The sequence below is a fragment of the Opisthorchis viverrini genome (assembly GCF_000715545.1).
Source record: "Opisthorchis viverrini unplaced genomic scaffold opera_v5_317, whole genome shotgun sequence".
NCBI classification, from domain to species: domain Eukaryota; kingdom Metazoa; phylum Platyhelminthes; class Trematoda; order Opisthorchiida; family Opisthorchiidae; genus Opisthorchis; species Opisthorchis viverrini.
Window position 1 is genome coordinate 100,540 of NW_008751972.1, and position 19,638 is coordinate 120,177.

At 44.7% G+C, this 19,638-nt stretch overlaps 1 protein-coding gene across 1 annotated transcript in view; it reads left to right on the plus strand.

Annotated features, from left to right (window-relative positions):
- Positions 1 to 19,638, plus strand: part of T265_14989 (hypothetical protein) — a gene marked incomplete at both ends in the record, with an annotated part of 100,894 nt that overhangs the window by 55,264 nt on the left and 25,992 nt on the right. Inside the window, 4 exons of the mRNA XM_009176098.1 lie at positions 2,587 to 2,745; positions 8,216 to 8,471; positions 13,981 to 14,076; positions 16,944 to 17,104. Coding sequence (XP_009174362.1) covers positions 2,587 to 2,745; positions 8,216 to 8,471; positions 13,981 to 14,076; positions 16,944 to 17,104 — 672 coding nt within the window. The remainder of the gene's footprint in view (positions 1 to 2,586; positions 2,746 to 8,215; positions 8,472 to 13,980; positions 14,077 to 16,943; positions 17,105 to 19,638) is intronic.

The following is a 19,638-nucleotide window of genomic DNA, read 5'->3' on the forward strand; positions in this document are numbered from 1 at the left end:
AGGAGCGGGAGGTGGGTTTGACGTGTACCTGAATCTCCTAAGTATGACAAACGCTCATGCGATGTGCAGACAGGGGCCTCGGTCAATCGAGTTCACCGCATGAATAACCGTCAGCAAACTGCAATCTAACTATAGGAGGCTCGAAATATGGATTACTGTTTTGAAAACGGAAGGCGATGCGCAATAAGTGATGAGGTCAAGATCCTACAATTCAACAACAGTATCCGACAGTAACAATGAAAACTTCGTGACCGTCAATCGCCAAATCGCCGGGACTTTTCACTACATACAACCGATGTCCAATTCAGGAGTCGATCGTCCAGTTAGAGAAGCCGTTTGTTTCAGGCAATTTAACGATAAACTCCTGGGGACTTCGATTGAACAAACGTCGTTGCAGAGTCGATCAGGTCTGCGCCAAATCACAAACGAACACGTTTGATCATAGTCACACCACTCTCGTTTGAACAGCCGTTCTCCAGTTCTGGCGTAATTATTCCGGTGAGTCCACACCAAAGGGAGGCACTGGACTCGAGTTTCGCTCTTATTAGAGCTCACCAGCCGTGCATATCCAATGGCCGTGCCGGAATTCGAACCCCGGACATCTGACATGCGAGGCGAGCGTGTAACCACTACTCCACAAACGCATGTTAGATGCATCTGAATTATCACGTCTGAGCAGGCGAACGTGTTCACGCTTGAGCGATTTGATTGGTGTGTGTGACAGGTCAGTTTGCAATGCTGAAGTTTGATTCGTCAGCTAACTTAACCTGATACAAAGATACTCACCAAGGGACGTTAGTCTTTCGGACGGACCTGCAAAAGGCCAGATGGCCACATTGAAAACTTATTCAAATGCACAGATAACAGTAGAAATTTGACGCGCCGTCAAAAGGGACTGCCCTAGGTTTGAGAATAAACGGCAGAAAGCGGACAACAAGCTGAATGCCGTTCAAGTGATTCACATGTTTGATGCATACAACTCTTTTTCCAAATATTTATTAATCGACTGGAAGAAGTTTGGAACCGAAGAACAGCTTGACAAACAATCGGTCTCTTTTAACGTTTCGCTTTCGACACGAGGGCTTCATCAGCAGGATATCAGGTTGGCCAGGTTTTAAGACAGATATAATCAACCAGTAAGACCTCTTCAGATTGACACAGTAGATCAATGTTGGTTGGCGTGTTTGCCTTACCTTACGGTTGGTGGATTGGGGGAATTCTTCCAAATTATTTTTAATCGGCTTTTGATTCCTTAATCTTTTGGTTCTGAGTGTTTCAACTGATGATTTAGCAGGCCCCTCTTAAGTAATTCCCTAATCACGTTCGTTCGTACAAGGAACTCTTTTAAATGTGCCCTTGATTGAAAAAATGGGACTAAGCTTTCATAATCTGACCGAGAGTTACTCGGGGGTGACCTTGATTTGTTCGTTTGTTTTACTGCTATGATATAAGCGAACTGCTAAAACTATTCAAATTCGCTAAGAGAATGTGATTTTTGCGATTAAAAAGTTCTTGCTTAGCTTGTTCCCCTCTTTCCCCACTCATCACTCGAATTTATCAGACATCTACCTGGATCCATTTAACAGGTGGGAATTTTATTGGAAAAACGCATCCCAGAATGCCGCCAAACGTTCTTCCTAATAAGAAGAGTTTTTTCATCAGTCCCAAACTCCAAGTTTAACGAATAGATAAGACGGATAATTCCACGCTTCACAAGTTTTTTCTATAACTCTTACTGAGCTTGATCCCGGTTTTGATGACAAGAGCGGAGTTTGATCCGTCTGATCACGATTATCGAAACTTCCGTTTCAGTGCGTTTACGTGCTTCACTTGGAAAACTGAAGTCTGTCCTTGGAAAGCGCAAAACATATGAGAAAATTCTGCTTGTTTGTCTGATGTGATCACACCAACTTACAAGGAGTCCTCTTTGTGAATGTCTAATGTTACATCCCGCAAACAATTATGTTTTCCTCATAGTCACAGCACTCTTGTTTGAACACTCGTTCACCTATTCTGGCGTAATTATTCCGGTAAGTCCACACCAAAGTGAAGCACTGGACTCGAGTTTCGCTCTTACTAGGGCTCATCAGCAGTGCATATCCAATGGCCGTGCCGGGATTCGAACCCCGGACATCTGACATGCGAGGCGAGCGCATGTCGGACGGAACTTGTGTCTGAACTTGTGTTTTCAACCGTTCATAGGGCACTGGATTGACTATCTGGATCTTGTCTTGAACCAGGTTGGCTTTTGTTTCAGACAGATTCCTTCAAAGGGATCTCCATTGTCAACGGCATCTGGGTCAGTTTCTGTGTGAAAAGCGTGTAACTTGTAGATTGGGTAACTCTGAATTGCTTATCGCTGAATTGGTTAAAAACCTATTCGTCCGTTTGAATAGCCGGCAACGCCTTTCCCCGTTGCCCAGATGAATTGCACCCTCTACGGACAAACGCAATGGTTGTTTATTTCAACCGCACATAAAATCCGTCAAACCACTTCTTTTGCTGTTTCTCCTATTATCCCTGGAACAAGAAACAAGCCGGATATCCGTCATTTTTTCTTCCTGTTTCACATTTCTGCGAACACAGATTCCTCAAGGATCTGGAGACTCGATGGGTATCACAAATGCCAATCTTGAACGAAGTTTGTGACCTGATTGTGAAACACGCTGGAGGAGCGAATTTCGAACCATATATAACCTATCTGCGAAATCAAGCATACCAAATGGAGACGTTGAGAAAATTGTGGTATGTGATGGATTCCCGCAGTTTTATGCGTACTTGTGATGCGTTCATTCCGGTTAATTTTATTTTTTTGGGGGCCAAATCAATTCGTTAACGTACAGTCGTTCCAACTCTGACAGCTCCCTTCAGTGTGGAATAATGAAGTACAGTAGTGACGAGCGAATTCAATAAAATTTATCTGTTATATACGTAATACACTACTCATAAGTTTGCTGAAAACATTTTAAGTAGTTTATTACGCCTATATGCGTATCGCGATATCGTTTCAACTAGATCATAAGGCGGCCTGGTGCAGCACATTCATAAACGAGAGACTAAGTTGTTATATCTGCTGATTCGTCAGTCTGTGGTATCTGCTGCTGACCCGCTCCCGTGCCTAATGCCGGAGATAAAAGATTCACAGAAGGGAACACAACCGCTATATATCGAGCAAACGAGTGCGGGAGCGTGAGTGCGTGCGAGTGCGAGAGCAAAAGTTACAACGGCCTCACGCTATTTCAAGGGGACTTTCTGACACTGATCCAAGCTGTCTGATAGGCGTTAGTGAACACCCATCAACATCGATCGTGCCCCTATGAAATGCCTGAACGCAGATCACGTTCGGTCGTGCTTCTGTGGCGTGCATGAACACTCATCCGCTTTTGCTGAATTGATTAAATGATTGACTGGCCTGGATGCTTGCCGGCTTCCCTGTTGAGTTTTCGGTGGAGCGGTAGGTTCCGGACGTCCCGAAGTTGCTTTCAGGAATCTGAGCTTCTTGATAAAGTTGGGTTCCAGCCGAGTCTCTCGCAAAACCAAATTTGTTTGCAAATGAGTGTATTTTGTTTCAATCTGTTGTGTTTGTCCGATCTAACAGGAAGCGAGAGGGCTGTTTTAATTCAGGACTATAACTGGTTATTTGATGTAGCCATATCGGTCAGGGTCACTGACCTGTCCGTGTCTGAGCCCATAGTGACGGCACTTGCCAAAGTGACCGGATTCGTTGTCATCCCTTAGAGTTCCCAACTGGTCAAAAATGTCTCTGCTCAAGAAGCGAATATGTGGCATACAAAGAACAGGGTTTAACCAGCACAATCTACCAATTACGACCAGTTGCTCCATTGGGTTGTCTATTTTTAGTCGTAACTCAACACTACAGGTAAACACAATGCTTTGTGGGCGCTCTCCGTTCAAGGATCTGCACCCGGCTACCTCGTTTCTTATCCACAGAGTAGGATATATCAGACCATAACACTCTGTCCCTTACAGCCCAAGTGATGTTACATGGGCAGAGCAAACGTTGAAAGTTCTTCCATGATACATCATCACCATCATCAAAGACAGCACCGATGCTTCACTGCCGTACAACCATAAAGAATGGTCTTCGAGGTATGGAAACAGACTTCGAAGTGTTTAGGGTTGTAAGTGAACTCGGACGTGCAGAAGCCGCAGCTGAATGTGATACAGGGCGAGCAAAACGGTCAGTCCCAGAGCTGAGATCTGCGGAGAATTTATTCAAATTTAGGCGAGGGAGGGTGAAAGATGGAAAACGTGAAAGTGTAAGAAGGAAGGCGTCAGCAGTAGAATGTTTTCGCTTACCCGCCCTGCTGTGTGCAGCAAGTAAGGCGACCCGGAACCATCAAAACCGAGGGATTCAGCTGGGTGAGTCAGCAGGTGAGTCTCTCGAAAAACCAAATTAGTTTGTGAATGAGTGTAAATTTGCTAATTATCCTTATCTTCTGACCCGACTGGGGTGGTCACTTCAATATTGAAGGTAAATAAACAATCAAACAAGTCATTCAGGCGAATTCCACAGAAAAATAGTGATATTTTCCACTACGTTCTGACTCTCTGTGACTCCGCCTAGTTGGTAGTTCCTGACAAGAGATTCAATCGATCGACACAGTCAACACAGTTACTTTGCAACTGTCCCCGGCCAAGATAACTTGATCGGAGAACTTGATCGCGTGCGCGTGTACGGTGAAACAGCTACCTAGCATATCAGACTTAAAAGATTGGAATCCCAGGGCAACCAGGATTTGACTTTCAACAGGGCAAAGTCGATCATTAGGCTTTCCACTTTGCTACGCAGCAATTAATTTATTAACCGTCCAGTAGGAAGGAAAGTGCGTGAGGAAGAATAATACTAGTATAAATGCAAGTAACGAATTTGCTAGATCTAACTGCTGTTCCCGCTCCAATGCCCAGTGCCGGAAAAATAAATCACGGACAAGGAACACAACAACTTAATTGCAACAAGCGATTGTGTGCGAATGCAAAAGTTACAACGGTTCCGCGCCATTTAAGGGGCGCTTGTTGACATTGATCCATGCTGTCTGATAGGCACTTAGTGAACACTGATCAACGTCGATCATCCTTCTATAAAATGCCTGAACGCTGATCACATTCGATCGTACCTGAACACTCATCGGCTTGGATCCTGGATCCTTCTCGGCTTTCTTATCGATATTCTGGTGAAGGTTTTAGGGTCTCAGTAGGTTTCGGACGTTCAGGAATCTCATCCTCCTGATTGAATAGATCCAAATGCAGTGGTTGCATGACCAAGGAGTTCGGTCAGATGATCGCTTTTGTCTTTATTCGGATTGGCGTGATCGATCCTTTAACGCGTTCGTCTGATGAATTTCAACGAAAGCACCCATGTGTTTGATGATTTCAGAATCTGACCACATCTTTATGCGAAACACTCAGTTAAATTTCAAGACCAGGATTTGATCATCATCATCATGAACATGCTGCCCGCAGAGATTTGTGACTACCCGAATAAACATTCGGAATGTTGACCAGCAATCAGATGCTCATCGGAGAAAATGAATCGTTGGTTGGTCAAAGTGCTTACGTAGGACAACCGGTCATTTACGCAATCCATATTTATCACGGTATGGATACCACATAAACAAATGTCGTGGTTCTGATTAGTCCGCTCCCCTTGTTTATCTTAGGCCATATCATTCCCATCCATGAATAAGAACATTCAGGCCTAAATCTACAGGTCTTCCACCATATATTGGGTGTTATCTAAACGCTCTGAGCACATTCAGAAGTACTTTCAATCTATCCATATCAGGAAAGCCAGGTTCCTGAAAGTAACCCCAGGACGCCCGAAACCTACTGAGACCCCAAAACTCCACCGAAATCTCAATAGGGAAGCCGGCGAGCATCCAGGCCAGTCAGTCATTCAAGCAATGCAGCAAAAGCCGATGAGTGTTCAGACACGACCGAATGTGATCAGCGTTCAGCCATTTTATAGAGGGACGGTCGATGTTGATGAGTGTTCACTAATCGCCTATCAGACAGTGTGGATCAATGTCAGAAAGTCCCCTTTAAATAACGCGGAGCCGTTGTAACTTTTGCAATCGCACGCACTCGTTTGTTGCAATTAGGCTGTTGTATTCTTTGTTCTCCTTTATGGCACTGGGCACTGGAGCAGGAACGGCAGTCAGACATAACAATCCATCAAATCTTGTCAGCTTTACAAATTCCTTATTTTTCATTATGCTATCAAACGTAAACCACTCCAAAAGCGGCAAGTCATGTGTTGCGAAGTTTTGTCATTTTGTTTACCTTGTTCAAGTACATACATAAAGCAAGAGCATCGAAAACGATACCCTTTTAATAGCCGTAAGCATCATCGGTTCGATACAGGCCCTGAGGACAAAAACTATTCATGAATAAAAATCATGATCACAGAATTATTTCAGACAAAATCTTGCTAATTGCACTGATTGCTGGTTGTCACATCCACATGATTAGGGCTTCGGTGAATGGTCAGAGTTATGATACAGGGCCTTGAATAAAAGTTCAGAGCCAACAATGGAAGCATTGCGGCCTGCAGCAAGAGATCCCTCTCGTTGGTTCCTGTGTTATATTCTCCCTGTATCATCGAGTTTATCTGAGACCATAGATGTATTCGAAAGCACAGCGAACTGGGCGCTTTCACTGTAAGTACCGTGAAGCAAAACCTTCAACCTTTCTTAAACTGGTCGGTATGAGTAAAGAGCTTTAGACAGATGGATAGGTTAGCCATGGCTTTCGGAATTTTTATTCGCTCAGTTGTTTACTGTGTGGGCACAGGAGAGAGTATTTCTTCACTTTCGGGATCCAGATAGTTGGTCGCTTTGGGTTTCGCCGTACAACTAACGCGAATCTCTAAATTTATGAATAATCTAGGCCGCTCCATCTTGTCTCCCGGTGGGCTCAATCCCCAGCTACGATAAAGACGTCTGGTGTTTCAAAATAAATAACCACTTTAGCAAATATAGACGCATTCGCAAAATAATTTGGTTTTTTGAGAGACTCACCTGGAACCCAGCTGAATCTCTCGTTTGTGATGTTCTCAGGCAACTGAATGTGCTGCACCAGGCCGCCTCATGTTTCAGTCGCCGCGATATTCGAGATATCGCGATACATGTATATACGTAATGCAATACTCATAACGTTGCTGAAAATCCGTCGACAGCCCACGGCCGGTTTCGCCCTTCTTGGGGTCATCAGTTAGGCTCAGTCCACGATTCCCCATCAACCTTATGTTCTACTTGTAACCAAATTGCACGAAATTAGCGAAGCTTCGCAAACGAGAGATTCAACTGGGATTCAGGTGAACCTCTCGAAAAAACGAATTAGTTTGCAAATGAGTGCATATTCGCTAATTTCGTGCAATTTGATTTCAAGTGAAACATAAGGTTGACGGAAACCTGGGGACTTCGCCTACCTGATAAGCTCCAAAAAAGCGCGAAACCGGTCGTGGGCTGTCGACGGATTTTCAGCAACCTTATGTGTAGTACATTACAAATAAATAACCACCTGTTCGTAGGATAGGAAAAGAATGCAATTAGACTCGGTTCGTTGGTGGTTGATCAGTTTGTCGGGCATGGTAACGAAGTTGTGTCACCACAACACAGAGGTGTACTCCACTAACGACAACGTTGTTGATCTCGCTGGTGGCACTCCTAAAAGCCTGCTTCTCCGCGAGAGTCGTTTTCTCTTGTAAATTCTCGTCTTTTATGATAACCAAACCGGAAATCTCGTCGGGTTTGAGAATCTTCGGGTGTTTTAGCAGGGCCTGTTGTTTTGCAGTCGTCCACAGTCTGAAGATTGCCTATGCCAAAATGTGGCCGAAGTTCTTCGATGGAGCCTTAATCTGAGTGTGGTTGAGCCAGACTGATCAAGGGTTGTCAACCTAATTTAGTCCACTCCGCTACCGAGATCACAGAGAATGGCCATTTCGATCTCGTTTGAAGTGTACGGGAATCCGCGAGTATCACTTTTGTTAATATGTTACTGCTGTTTGACGTATTACGTAAAAAAGTAGTCGAAATGTGAACAGATCGAAGCAATTTCGTCCATTTTTATGGACACATTAAGTCTAACAAACCTAGTGTTTCGAAGCTGTTTGTATATTACAGCACGTTTTTATGTCAGATCAGTTTTTCACGTTTTTTTCGTTTTGTTTTTCTTTTATCATTTGTGGATCCAGTCAGCGAGATAGCTTCCGATCCACACTGGAGACTCTGCATGCGCACCCGATCAGCGGAAAGAACTCATTGGGTTCGTTTCTGGCCTTGCCGATGCAACGTTTGACACGCTTGAAGTTGCTGGTGGAAGTGATTCGTCGGCTACAGGATTCCGTCATCCAGGAGGCCAGTGATCCGGCACAGCGAAAGTCCCCATACCGCGTTCCAACCGACCGCGAACGAGAGAACGTACAGTTGGCTCTACGAGAACTGAGTAGAGTAAGAGAGAAACATCTATTCAGGCGAACACCGCATGTTTCATAGCCTTTTCCCTATAACAATTCTAAACTGTTGTTTTATACGATAATAGTTGTGATTAACATGAATTTTAGGTCACGCACAACTGTCTGAGCGAATGATGCATCAGAGGAAAGTCTTACGGGGGGGGCGAGATGACTCAAGTGGTTAGAGCGCGAATTTGCTGACCAGAAGGTCCGTGGTTCGAACCCGCCCTCTGCCTCTCGACTTCCCTGTCCCTAGGCTTGGGCAACCCGGCAGTATCCCAACCCTCGTGCTTCCTTTTGGGTGGTATGGCAGCTAGGCACCGGAAGAGTGTTACAGCTGAGCGGTACTTACAGGCATTTGTCTATGTATGTGTTCAACACTATGTAAGACTTCTCCTCCCATTGCCTGCAATGGTCCTTCGGAAACAAGTTCACACGTACAAAGCAGCTTCGCCATGTCTCCCTAGAGGTGAATTCCTCCTAAGTAATGAAAATTAACACTCGAGCGATAAACTCAATTAAAACATTATGGATTAGTCTTTTCCTGAGAAATCTTTCTCAGAGAGATTACTGTAGTAACTTCAGTAAGCATTTTTTGCAGTTTCTGCCAATATCCGACTGCATTTCTCATTCAGCAGTGAAGATGCGGTTTCAATAATCTTTCCCGCTAATTTCAATGACTCCTCTTTCTTTTCTGACCTAGTCTCATCGTTTAGCTTTAGGCGTAAACAGTTTACCATTTTCAAGAACACACACAAGTATGGTCAACTTATCACTTGGCAAGAATCCTCAAGATTGAGGACTTGGGGAAGGTCATGAACTCACAGAGTCGTCATTAGTTTTTGAAAACTACTGTCATGGCCTTCAGCACCGCAGAACAAGCGACAGCATGGAAGAATGACATCCTGTACATGAGTTGGGCAGACAGACCCCGCAAGTTCATAACACAAGTTGCACAGCGTATCCAGAGGGTCGTCATTCGTGGAGACGTGAAATGCGCCTCATTCCACATGAGCTAGAGCGCGTATAAGCGACGTAACTCGCAAAATTAGGGTTATCAAACTGTCCGGTAGGAAACATCCGAAGTCAACCAGAGCTGAACTACGCCCAGCGAAGAGATTGTAACAGACCACACCTCAGTATCCTTTTGAGGTGTCCCGTACTCACAGAGCCTTTCCAACCGTTTTGGCCAGTCAACGGGCTTCTGATTAACATAATCTCGTGGTCCTCCAGGCTTGCACCGTTAGCGCACTTCGTCAGCTAACACCTGGGATACTCCCTTATCCTTACGCCCACCACCACCTCCAGGCTTGTGAATTTGACTGAGGATTCTGGTCTTCTCTAGGATTCGGTGCCCCGGCGGTGTGGATGAATATACAACCATAAAGTGCGCAACATCTTAGAAAACAGGCGGTCACTCAGTCAATCAGCCGAGTTGTCTTATCCACCAAATACTGCAGGGTGAATAAGCGTAAGACGGACCGCCGACGCTCCTAACTTTTCTCCATTACGCCTCCTTAATCCATCTCCCGTCCCATTTATTGGTTGCTCTTCCGTAAAGCCTAACTACGGATACGTCAGCAAGGCACTCAGTAAATCAACACCGATCACTTCGAATGATCCAGCGGCTAACACAGTGCGTCCTACTGGCATTACTACAGCCCTCAGTATTAGGCGAACCAGCTCCGAAAGCAACGGGACTACATAACAGCCAATGGAATAACCGTTTTTTTCTGTTGAGACAGATTTCATTAGTTCTGCACTCGCCCTTGACAGATAAATTGTATTCTTAGGATCACATTTTGACCGCTTTTACGCGACAATGATCAATAGATCAGCTGACTCGCACGTTCATCTAGTTTCACCAAGCGCACCAGGCTACCAATCGGCTATCCAGACCGGTGTTCAACGTAATAAGAAGGCATCAAGAAGACTATGGTCTACAACACTCAGGTAGCGAGCTTTGAATTTATTACTCGACCAAACACCTATAAGCAACTGACTATGCACTGTCGAACTTTCCATTTCCACAACTCAGCTCACTAAACTTCTTGGTGGTGAGAATCGTTAGGATGAAAAATACAATGATAATGGTGCACGACTTTACACTGATTATCGGCTGCACTCAGCACCAGCAGTTGGCACCACTGTGTTATCTGGCGTTCCTCTACCGCTGAGCAGTCCGTTGGACTGCATCGCGTCATCTACTGATCGAGTACCGATCGTTTTGGAATCCACAGGCCGAACCAGATCGTTCCCTGGTTTGGAACAGATGTACACTAAACTTTCCCAATGGTCCGAAGAAATGACCCCCCCCCCGTTAGCAGTAAAAAGGTTTGCGAACAGAAAGTTAAGGTAATACACCAAAGCTTACTTACATAATGATTAGGAGTGACCGCTTCGAAGGACGGTAGCCGCAAATATGATTAGATAGGCACAGTCATGCATGACGCCGAAAACACTGTCTTTTGTTGTTCCCGAGTGCGTACAAGAAAGTCGCTGAATCTCAGAACGACCAGTATCACTGCTTGATGCAGACTCAGAGAACAGGTCAGTCTCAAGCTCGAGTACATGCCAGTCCTTTTATGGGACTAGAACGTACAACGAATAAGAAGGGCCAAGATGATCGAGAATATGCGGAAGCCACTTTGATCAGTTCTAATACATAATGAGGTCCAGTATCTCGGTCGGTGGCCGGCATATTTTGAAGAACGGTTTAATTGAGCCCCTGCCCGTCTAATCATGTTCTTCACTCCACCTGCTAATTTCAGGTCGTAGCTCGCAAGTTCGAACCCACATTAGTTTTTTTATGTTACTATGTATTTTTGCCTTCAAAAGTCCTCAAGGTGCTGGACCAGATGAGCCACCTTCAGCGCCCCATTAGGATGGGGGAATCTTTGTGTTCTTCCCTTACTAGATTGTTCGTTCTTATCGGGAAGAAAACAATATGCTCCAAAGAAATGGGACACACTGATGGTTGTACTCTTGTTCCAAAAATGTACTTGCACCAAATTTCACAACAATAGGTGTGTGGCTCACCACTGAATACTTGTTTCATATCGTAACGTCTATCCTTGGCACGCTGGACGCAAGTTTAAGAGCAAGTTTTTAACCTGGTGGAGGGCCGTTCACCAACCAAAAGTTGTGATTTTTCCAGAAATTTCCGCCAGAACGAAAGGCGTTAAAAATTTGCAAAGTTCTTGCCCCTTTTTAGTTCCGCACATTTGGTGTGGTTAGGTATGCAACGAATCATCCAGAAACAAAATATTACTTCATAAAGGAAACTGTTCACAACGTTGGTGAAAACTCTTCGACAGCTCATGACCGATTTCGCCCTTCTTGGGGCTCATCACGTAGGCGCAGTTCCCGAGTTCCCTGGGATTTCATATACCTGCGAAGAAAATCAACTTACCTCCACATGTATTCACGGAACAAACCCGTACTTTGTCTTACGACGTCTATAGCCTTAAAGGGTTGCTGCGGTGCCTGGTGCGATCGTAAGCATTTTGAGTTTCCCCAGCGGTTCAATTAGACAACCTGTGGAAAAAACTGACAACACAAATGCTATTGCCATCGACCAGTTACCTTTTCTTGCTACACCATCGACTAAGTGCAGTGGGAAAGCCGGTCGAACCATAGAAGGTGGACCGCACAAACAACTCCTGTACAGAGTAGAACATAGGGTTGACAGAAACTCTGGGACTTCGCCTGCCTGATGAGCACCAAGAAGGGCGAAACCAACCGTCAAAGAGTTTTCAGCAACCTTGTGAGTAGAGTCCTTTATGAAAATATACTGCGATATCTCGAATATCATGCCAACTGAAACATGAAGCGGTCTGTGTGCAACACATTCAGTTGTAGAACATCATAAGCGAGAGATTCAGTTGAGTCTCCCGTGGAAACCAAATTGATTTGCAATTGAGTGTATTTCTCGAAAACAGTCCACTATGGGTTCAAGTAGAAAATAAGATTGATGGAAACTCGGAGACTGCGCGTACCTGATGAGCCCCAAGATGGGCGAAACCGGTCGTGGGCTGTCGAAGAGTTTCCAGCAACCTTGTGAAAAACCTTATGGAAACTCGTGTACACTTCTTATTTCCGTTCACAAGTGTTCCGCTTCACCTGTTACACTGCTTTAAAGAAAGTACTCGTCTCGATAGACAATAATTCAATATGCACCACAATTGATGCCGGTGGATGATTTATCAAGTGATCACAGCCGAACACCCGTTTTTCCCTTTATCCCGTTGATGCCGAAGGTGGCTGTTGCCAGCACCGCCGCTGCACTGTCAGTGTTCAAACACCCGAGAGAGCTTCAATTTGTAGTGACCTTGTATCGACACCTGGTCGCAAGATTAGCAACACCTTAGCATTGTTAACAAGATACAACCTGGGACTAAACGACAACAGCCTATCGTTCAACAATGATGTCGTCATAAAAAACGGCGAATCAAAAGTGTCAAATTCATGACTAACCTGTTGACCGTTCTTATCGCGCAGTTTTCACAGGTACTTGTTCGTTTTTTCACTTTACAAGTGGGCGGATCTTTCGGTCTACAAACTCTTTGAGCAAGTGGAACTTTATTAGGCCTAGTATGTTTTTTGAACTCGAGAATTTCAATACTGAAGCCGTCTTCAAGAGAGAAAACCATCCAAATAGCGACAGCTACCCAGGAAGAGGCTGCATGCTGTAAATTTTTGCTTTAAGCGTGACCATCTCCTATGAAATTGAAAAAAACCCTGTCTCCGTGAAGCGTTTTGTTTTTCACTGGTAGTGTGTGAGGCCACTGAGAAGTATATCCCACGGACGCGATGGTAAACGATGTGTATTTGAGTAGGACACTCTGCTCACCCGCAACTTGTCGCGCTAACGCGTAAGTTGACGATACATCTAATTATAAGGCAATGTCTGCAGTTGGACAAAATTCCCTGAGTACCAAATATTTTTCAACCACGTCACGCTTCACAGCCATTAGCTTCAGTTTCCCTCTCTAATCCCTAAACTCGTTTTCATCTAGAACAATATTCCTAGTATACGGCAACACTGGACTCAATACTGCCTTTGTGACCACTTGGATTTCATACCTGAGGCAGTGGTTATTCAAGCAAACTTATGCATCATAAGATATGGAAGCTTCTTGTCATCGGAGACGCAGGATGGTCGGTAGTATGAATGTCCTCCACTGGAAATAAAAGTCGATTAGACCAGAGCCTCTCCTGCAAAGTGATTTCCTCAAGAAAACTTTTCATCACCGTAGTCCCCATCAACGAGTTTTAAGAGACGCCTTGCGTTTCTGAAGAGTAATGTTCATGGAGGTGGAGGTACTGAACAATAAAAACTGTTTAAAACAAGTAATCTGGTTCTATAAACACCGCCCAAAACAGCTCGTCGCTAGGACAACGAGTAAATAGGTATCTCCGCCAAAATGCAGCTTTGATGCCCCACCTGCAGATCAGCCATTGCCTTGAACTCCTAAAATTTCTTTTTGGACTTTCTTTTACAGCTTCTTGCATCTAGTGAAACAGAAAAAGAACTGATGGACCAAAAGGCGAGGTTGCTGACTTTGTCGTCCGCGCTGGAGTTTCCGGATAACGTGAAGGTACGTTATTTTCAAAATACCAGCCCTCCGAGATCCCGCGTAAACCAGGTTCGTGGGGATTCGCTTCACGGTAGACCAAATGAGAAACGACTGCTGTCAAGATTTTATTCCTTCGTTAAAAAAGTGAATACTCTAAACTACCTGCACAAGGTAAACACGGTTTGCTTCATTGTATCCTGTATGAAACGGGGCCCCGAGACTGTCCATCTCAATGGTTAGAGACATTGTCAGACATGGCCCAGTCGCGCCCTCAATGTCGCTCATGCATCCAAGCTATTGTCTTCACTGCACAGCTCCCTTCCCAGATCCCCCCACTTAACAGTCCACCTACAGTGCTGTATTTACGCACTAATTTATCAGCTCCCGCCTCCAATGCGCAGCTGCCCACCCCACCTTCCCAAATCATCGGCGAAGAAAACTTCGACAGCTACCACTACTGTACGACGGTACTCAGTTATTACAGATGACCATGATGATGATCATGATGAAAAATGGAAAAGCAGTTTCCGAATACCGCTGCCTTGCTGTTAGGCTTTTTAGCCAAAAGATTTGGTTGAGAGCCCTAATCGTCCTCCTGCCTAGGTGTGGGCGCCCTGGCAGTATCCAAGCCCACGTACAACCATGACACCCACAACAAATCATGGTTGTACGGCGGCCAATCGTCGGTTTTGAACACTGATATCATCCTGTCGATGATGATGGTGATGATGGTGATGATAGTGACGATGATGACGATGACCCTGTATGAAAGTCTGTCAGAAGATTTACAACTTATTCACCACGGTGATCGTAAAACTCTACTCTAGCAGTATGGCTCTGTTATCCTGGCGTTCAGCCAAATGTTATTTTAGCCCACCCTAACTGACGGTCACTGAAAAAAGAGATATCTTACTGAAACTCTTTTTGACGTCCTTCTTATCATTAGCGGACATCCGGCGCTCACCGGTAGCCTACAGCCCTGAGTTAGTTTTCTGTTTCTGACGGCACTGGTACGGCTGCGACACAGTCTGCACAGCAGTGCGCAATTCACGTCCAACTAAAGATGAAACATCATTATCATCATCGACAGCATGACATCAGTGTTCAACACCAATACTTCACTGCCGTAAGTAGCATGCTTTCGCTTACCCGCTCTGCTCTATGCAGCAAGTAAAGCTGATGGCACCACGCGACGGCCGATGTGGCACGAGAATATTGTTAGTTGTGTGGATCATGGTTGGACGTGGGCTGGGATTGTCAGGGCTCTCTGGATAACGATTGGGGCCCTCGAACGAAGCCTTATCTGAAATGTCCGAGTGCATGGCAGCAGTCCTACTTGGTTTTCCTCGCGAATCGTGAATAATTCGGGCTATTTTCTGCCGTTTGTTGTTTTTAGCCCCCGACCGGAGGGCCAGGAGACTGTGTTCCTGATACCTCTAACCATTGACCAACCTGGTATGAGTGACCCTGTGAGTGTCACGGGGACACTCCCCAGTATAGCTCAATGGATCGCTGAGGTGCGCAAACCGTCACACCACGGTAAGGTCCAGTTTCTTCGTGACGGTGTAGTGCTTCTTTACTTTTCGGTATAGGCTGTTTTCCTTAATGGGGCGAAATCACCAATGAGGCTTCCCTGTGGAAAGTCTATCTGGCTAATCGGTAAAACGCTGTAGTATCATTCAACAGACAGACACCATTTGAGATTGGGAATGCTCGTAGAATGATTACAGGATGCAGTCACGGTAGTGACTCGCAAAGAAACGGATGAACATGCGTTTCACGCTTGAATAATTCTACAAAACAACCAATATTCGCGAATATATTCTCATTTGCAAACCAATTTGGTTTTCTCGAGAGACTCATCTGGAACCCAGTTCAATCTCTCGTTTGTGATGCTCTCAGAGACTCAGCTGGGTTCCAGGTGGGTCTCTCGAAAAAAACAAATTAGTTTACAAATGAGTGTATATTCGCGAATTTCGTACAATTTGGTTTCAAGTAGAACATAAGATTGACGGAAACCCTGGGACTGTGCCTACCTGATGAGCCCAAAGTGAAAGGGCGGAACCGGTCGTGGGCTGTCGACGGATTGTCAGCAACCTTATGAGTAGTACATTACAAAACATTATTCGCCCGAAGTTGTCCTGCCTCAGGTTTGAGTGAAATTCACGTCATTTTAACTGCCTGGAAATTGCATGATCAACTTTCCAAGTTGTTCGCACGAAACCCTATTCCCATCAAATTTGTTTTAATGAACCAAATGCCACTCGCATCCGTTGACGCCACACATCTCCCTTGGTACGGGAAAGACAACGGAATGCGTCCTCCCCGTGACCTTTACAGGTTCCTTACTGGTGGTGTGAGGAGATTTGGGATTTATGTGGAGATTTCGTCCTGTAAATGAAGCCAGTCTATGTTGAGAAGCAGCTGTTTCATCCTTATTGGGAACCATGACTAGTGCGCATCTCACCAAACTCCGAAGAGTCTCGAACCCGCGACCTCCCGGCTAGTAGTTTGAACACTAAACCGTTCGGCCACCAGTGCCTGATCCGCAGTCTGATTGACTCGCACTTAGACAGCATGCAGCGCCGCTCATCATTCAATCACGAGAGCCACATCACGCGGTCACACGTGTTCACTGGCTCGTCGAGTAACCACTTCTCAGGTAGAAGTTTTGCTGATCGGGTGAAGTTTATTCTTCCACTAAGCTACTTATATATTATTGGTAGTGTGAGGAGATTTGGGATTTTTGTGGAAGTGAAGCCAATCTATGCTGAGTTTTTCCACCCAGGGATTAGATTGCCTCAATACCTTGACAGATAACTTTAGGCTCTAGAACCAGCCTAAAATCGAAATCTCTACTCTTACATCATTTGGACTTCTATTTTTAGAGCATCGCAATCAGCGACAAGCGTTTGATCAAAGAAGGTGAAGTTCGCGAAGGTGCGCCGGACAGTCGAATCAGCATGCTGCAAAAACTTTCGCTTAAGAAACCCAGCTCCTTCTACCTCATCCTATTCAACGATCTCCTACTTGTCACAAAGAAGAAAAAGTACGTTTTTTCTTAATTTTTTGTTTTGGTCTCTGAGTGACAGTCTGCAAGTAGACAGTGAACCAAATACCAGATGGGCAAAAGTGCTTCCGTGTTTTCTGCATATTGCCATATGCGCAAATACAGACAGCATTTCTTTGATTTAAAAAAGGTAACTTGGCCCGACTGATCAATACAGGATAAAATTCCTGACACGGGAGCACAGACCTCTTCAATTGGGAACAACATTAGTTCAATTTAAAACCGTCTTTCCGAAAATCTTAGATAAAGTAAGTCAGAAACAGTAATAATAAACTAGCTGACCCAGTACTTCGAATTGATGTGAGGTTCCATACACACAAATTTCGTGTGCTGACATTCTGGTTACTTTTAACCTGGGCCAGTCAATCTTCGATGCGAATCAATGAATAATCAAGTAAAGTAGGGCATCGGGGATTAGCACCAGATACTAATAAGGCCGAATACTTACCGCTTGGTCCTGTGACGTGCTTTCTCGATTCAGTTGGTAGTCTGACTTCAATGCACATCAGGATCTTCACAATATGTTAAAAGCACTCCCTCTGTGACCATTACTGTATGCCTTATTCGCCTGATTTGGGGTGTGGATGATGTGAAGTTGTGCCTTGATGTAGCTAAGGACAAATGGCTGGAGATATATGCTACCTACCCAGATGTAGACGGAACTCTTTAAATCGACTGATATCAAGATATCAACAACCAGATTGCTACATCCAGGCCCCATGCACCCACAAGCCAGACGAAAGAAATGATTGGTGTACCGTCCTTCAAAACACACCAAATTCTAGATATTTCCAACTCAGCCCAAGTCACCAACGTGGTCTTCGAAAGAACAGAACAGAAAAACGTACTTTCTGGAGTGAATTACAGGTGCATGACGAGCAGAATTCATATTGGTCGGAGTTGTGTTACACAGGAGCCAAAACCGGTGTATATTTTAGAAAAATTTCTTGTATACCTGCACATCTGTGCAAATTTCGATCAATTTTAAGTTAGGTCACACCCAAAAATCGCCCCGAACCCTGACAATTCATACATGCACCGCATGCTTACCTTTTCGGTTAGATTGGCAAAGCTCTTCCACCAGAAGCGTTTTATGTTTCAAGTGGCTGAATATACCCGTGGTATTCATGAGAACGAAAAAGGTTGTTTTCTGTGATTGGTCCTCTTGGCTAATACATAACAAATTTAAATCGCGCGATAAATCACGGGAAAAGGCTAAGATCGGGGGAATATACACTTAGGCGAAATTGAAATCAAAGGCAGGGGGTATGAATGAGGTCAATGGGTCACGGAATCAGGTAACGTCAATGTTAGACAGGCCAGTGGGACAGAGTTTTTCGCAGGCCAGTTCAAGTTCAGAGGTCGCACAAGTTTCTTCTGGACGCAAATTTATGGATCCAGCCATTGGATTCCAATCGCCTCTGTGATTCATCGTACCAGTCGTGATCAATTCAGAGGTACCCGGTATATGAACCGATCACTACTGGTGAAAGGAAGAAGGCCTTCGCTCCGGAGTTATTTATTGAAAAATTCCAACCGGACAGTTACAGACTATTGGACAAAGAAGCTAAACTCTCGTTTGTATCTTATTTGCAAAAACTGGACATCCATCTTCTCCTGAACGTGTCTTTTTGAACTTTCCTGGATATTCATTGACTCCAATCATTCATCGCTCAAATCCAAACAAATGTTACAAAGCGACTCCACAAACTCCGCAACAGGTCTCCCCTTTTCAAGAGACGCAAAGTGAATTTACAAGAAGAAAACATACTATTCTCATGCCTCCCCATTAGTAGTATCACCTTTGAACTCATAAAGTTCAGACTACGATCGATCGCAGAGTCGATTGGAATCCGACGGCTGGATCCACAACTTTGAATCTAAAAGCAGCCTGTGTGATCCATGAACTTGAACTGGCCTGGTGAAAATCCGATCCCAAATGTCTGTGTGACATTAGCGTCACCCACCTGATTTTGTAACCCATTGACCTATCCCCCATTCAAATCCCGCTCGCTTTGATCTTCATTTCTCCAAAGTGTATGTGACCCCGATTTTAATTGTCTTGTGTTTGGTTGTCTTAATGTAAGTTGACCCTGGCATCATTCATATACTTGTTTGTGGAATTTGAAGGTTCGTCCTTGCTTGTATAGTCCTGGTACAGTCTTGGTGAATGGAAGAAGGCGTGCGCTGTGGAGTTATTTATTAGATAGTGTCAACTGAACAGGGGAGAAAAACTCTCATATGCATCTCGTTTACAAAAACTGGATATCCATCTTCTCCTTGAACGCGTTTTCCTGAGCTTTGCTGGCTATTCATTGACTGTTACTCAATTGCAAGCAAATTCTACTGAGCGACTCTACGAATTCCGTAACCGATCGTACTTTTCGAGAGATTCAGAGCGGATTTACGAGAAAACATACTACTAGCATGCCACCTCCATCAGTAGTATTGCCGTTACACTGGTTGGCAGAATAACTGCACCAGGGCAGCCAAGAGTGAAGTGAATAGATATA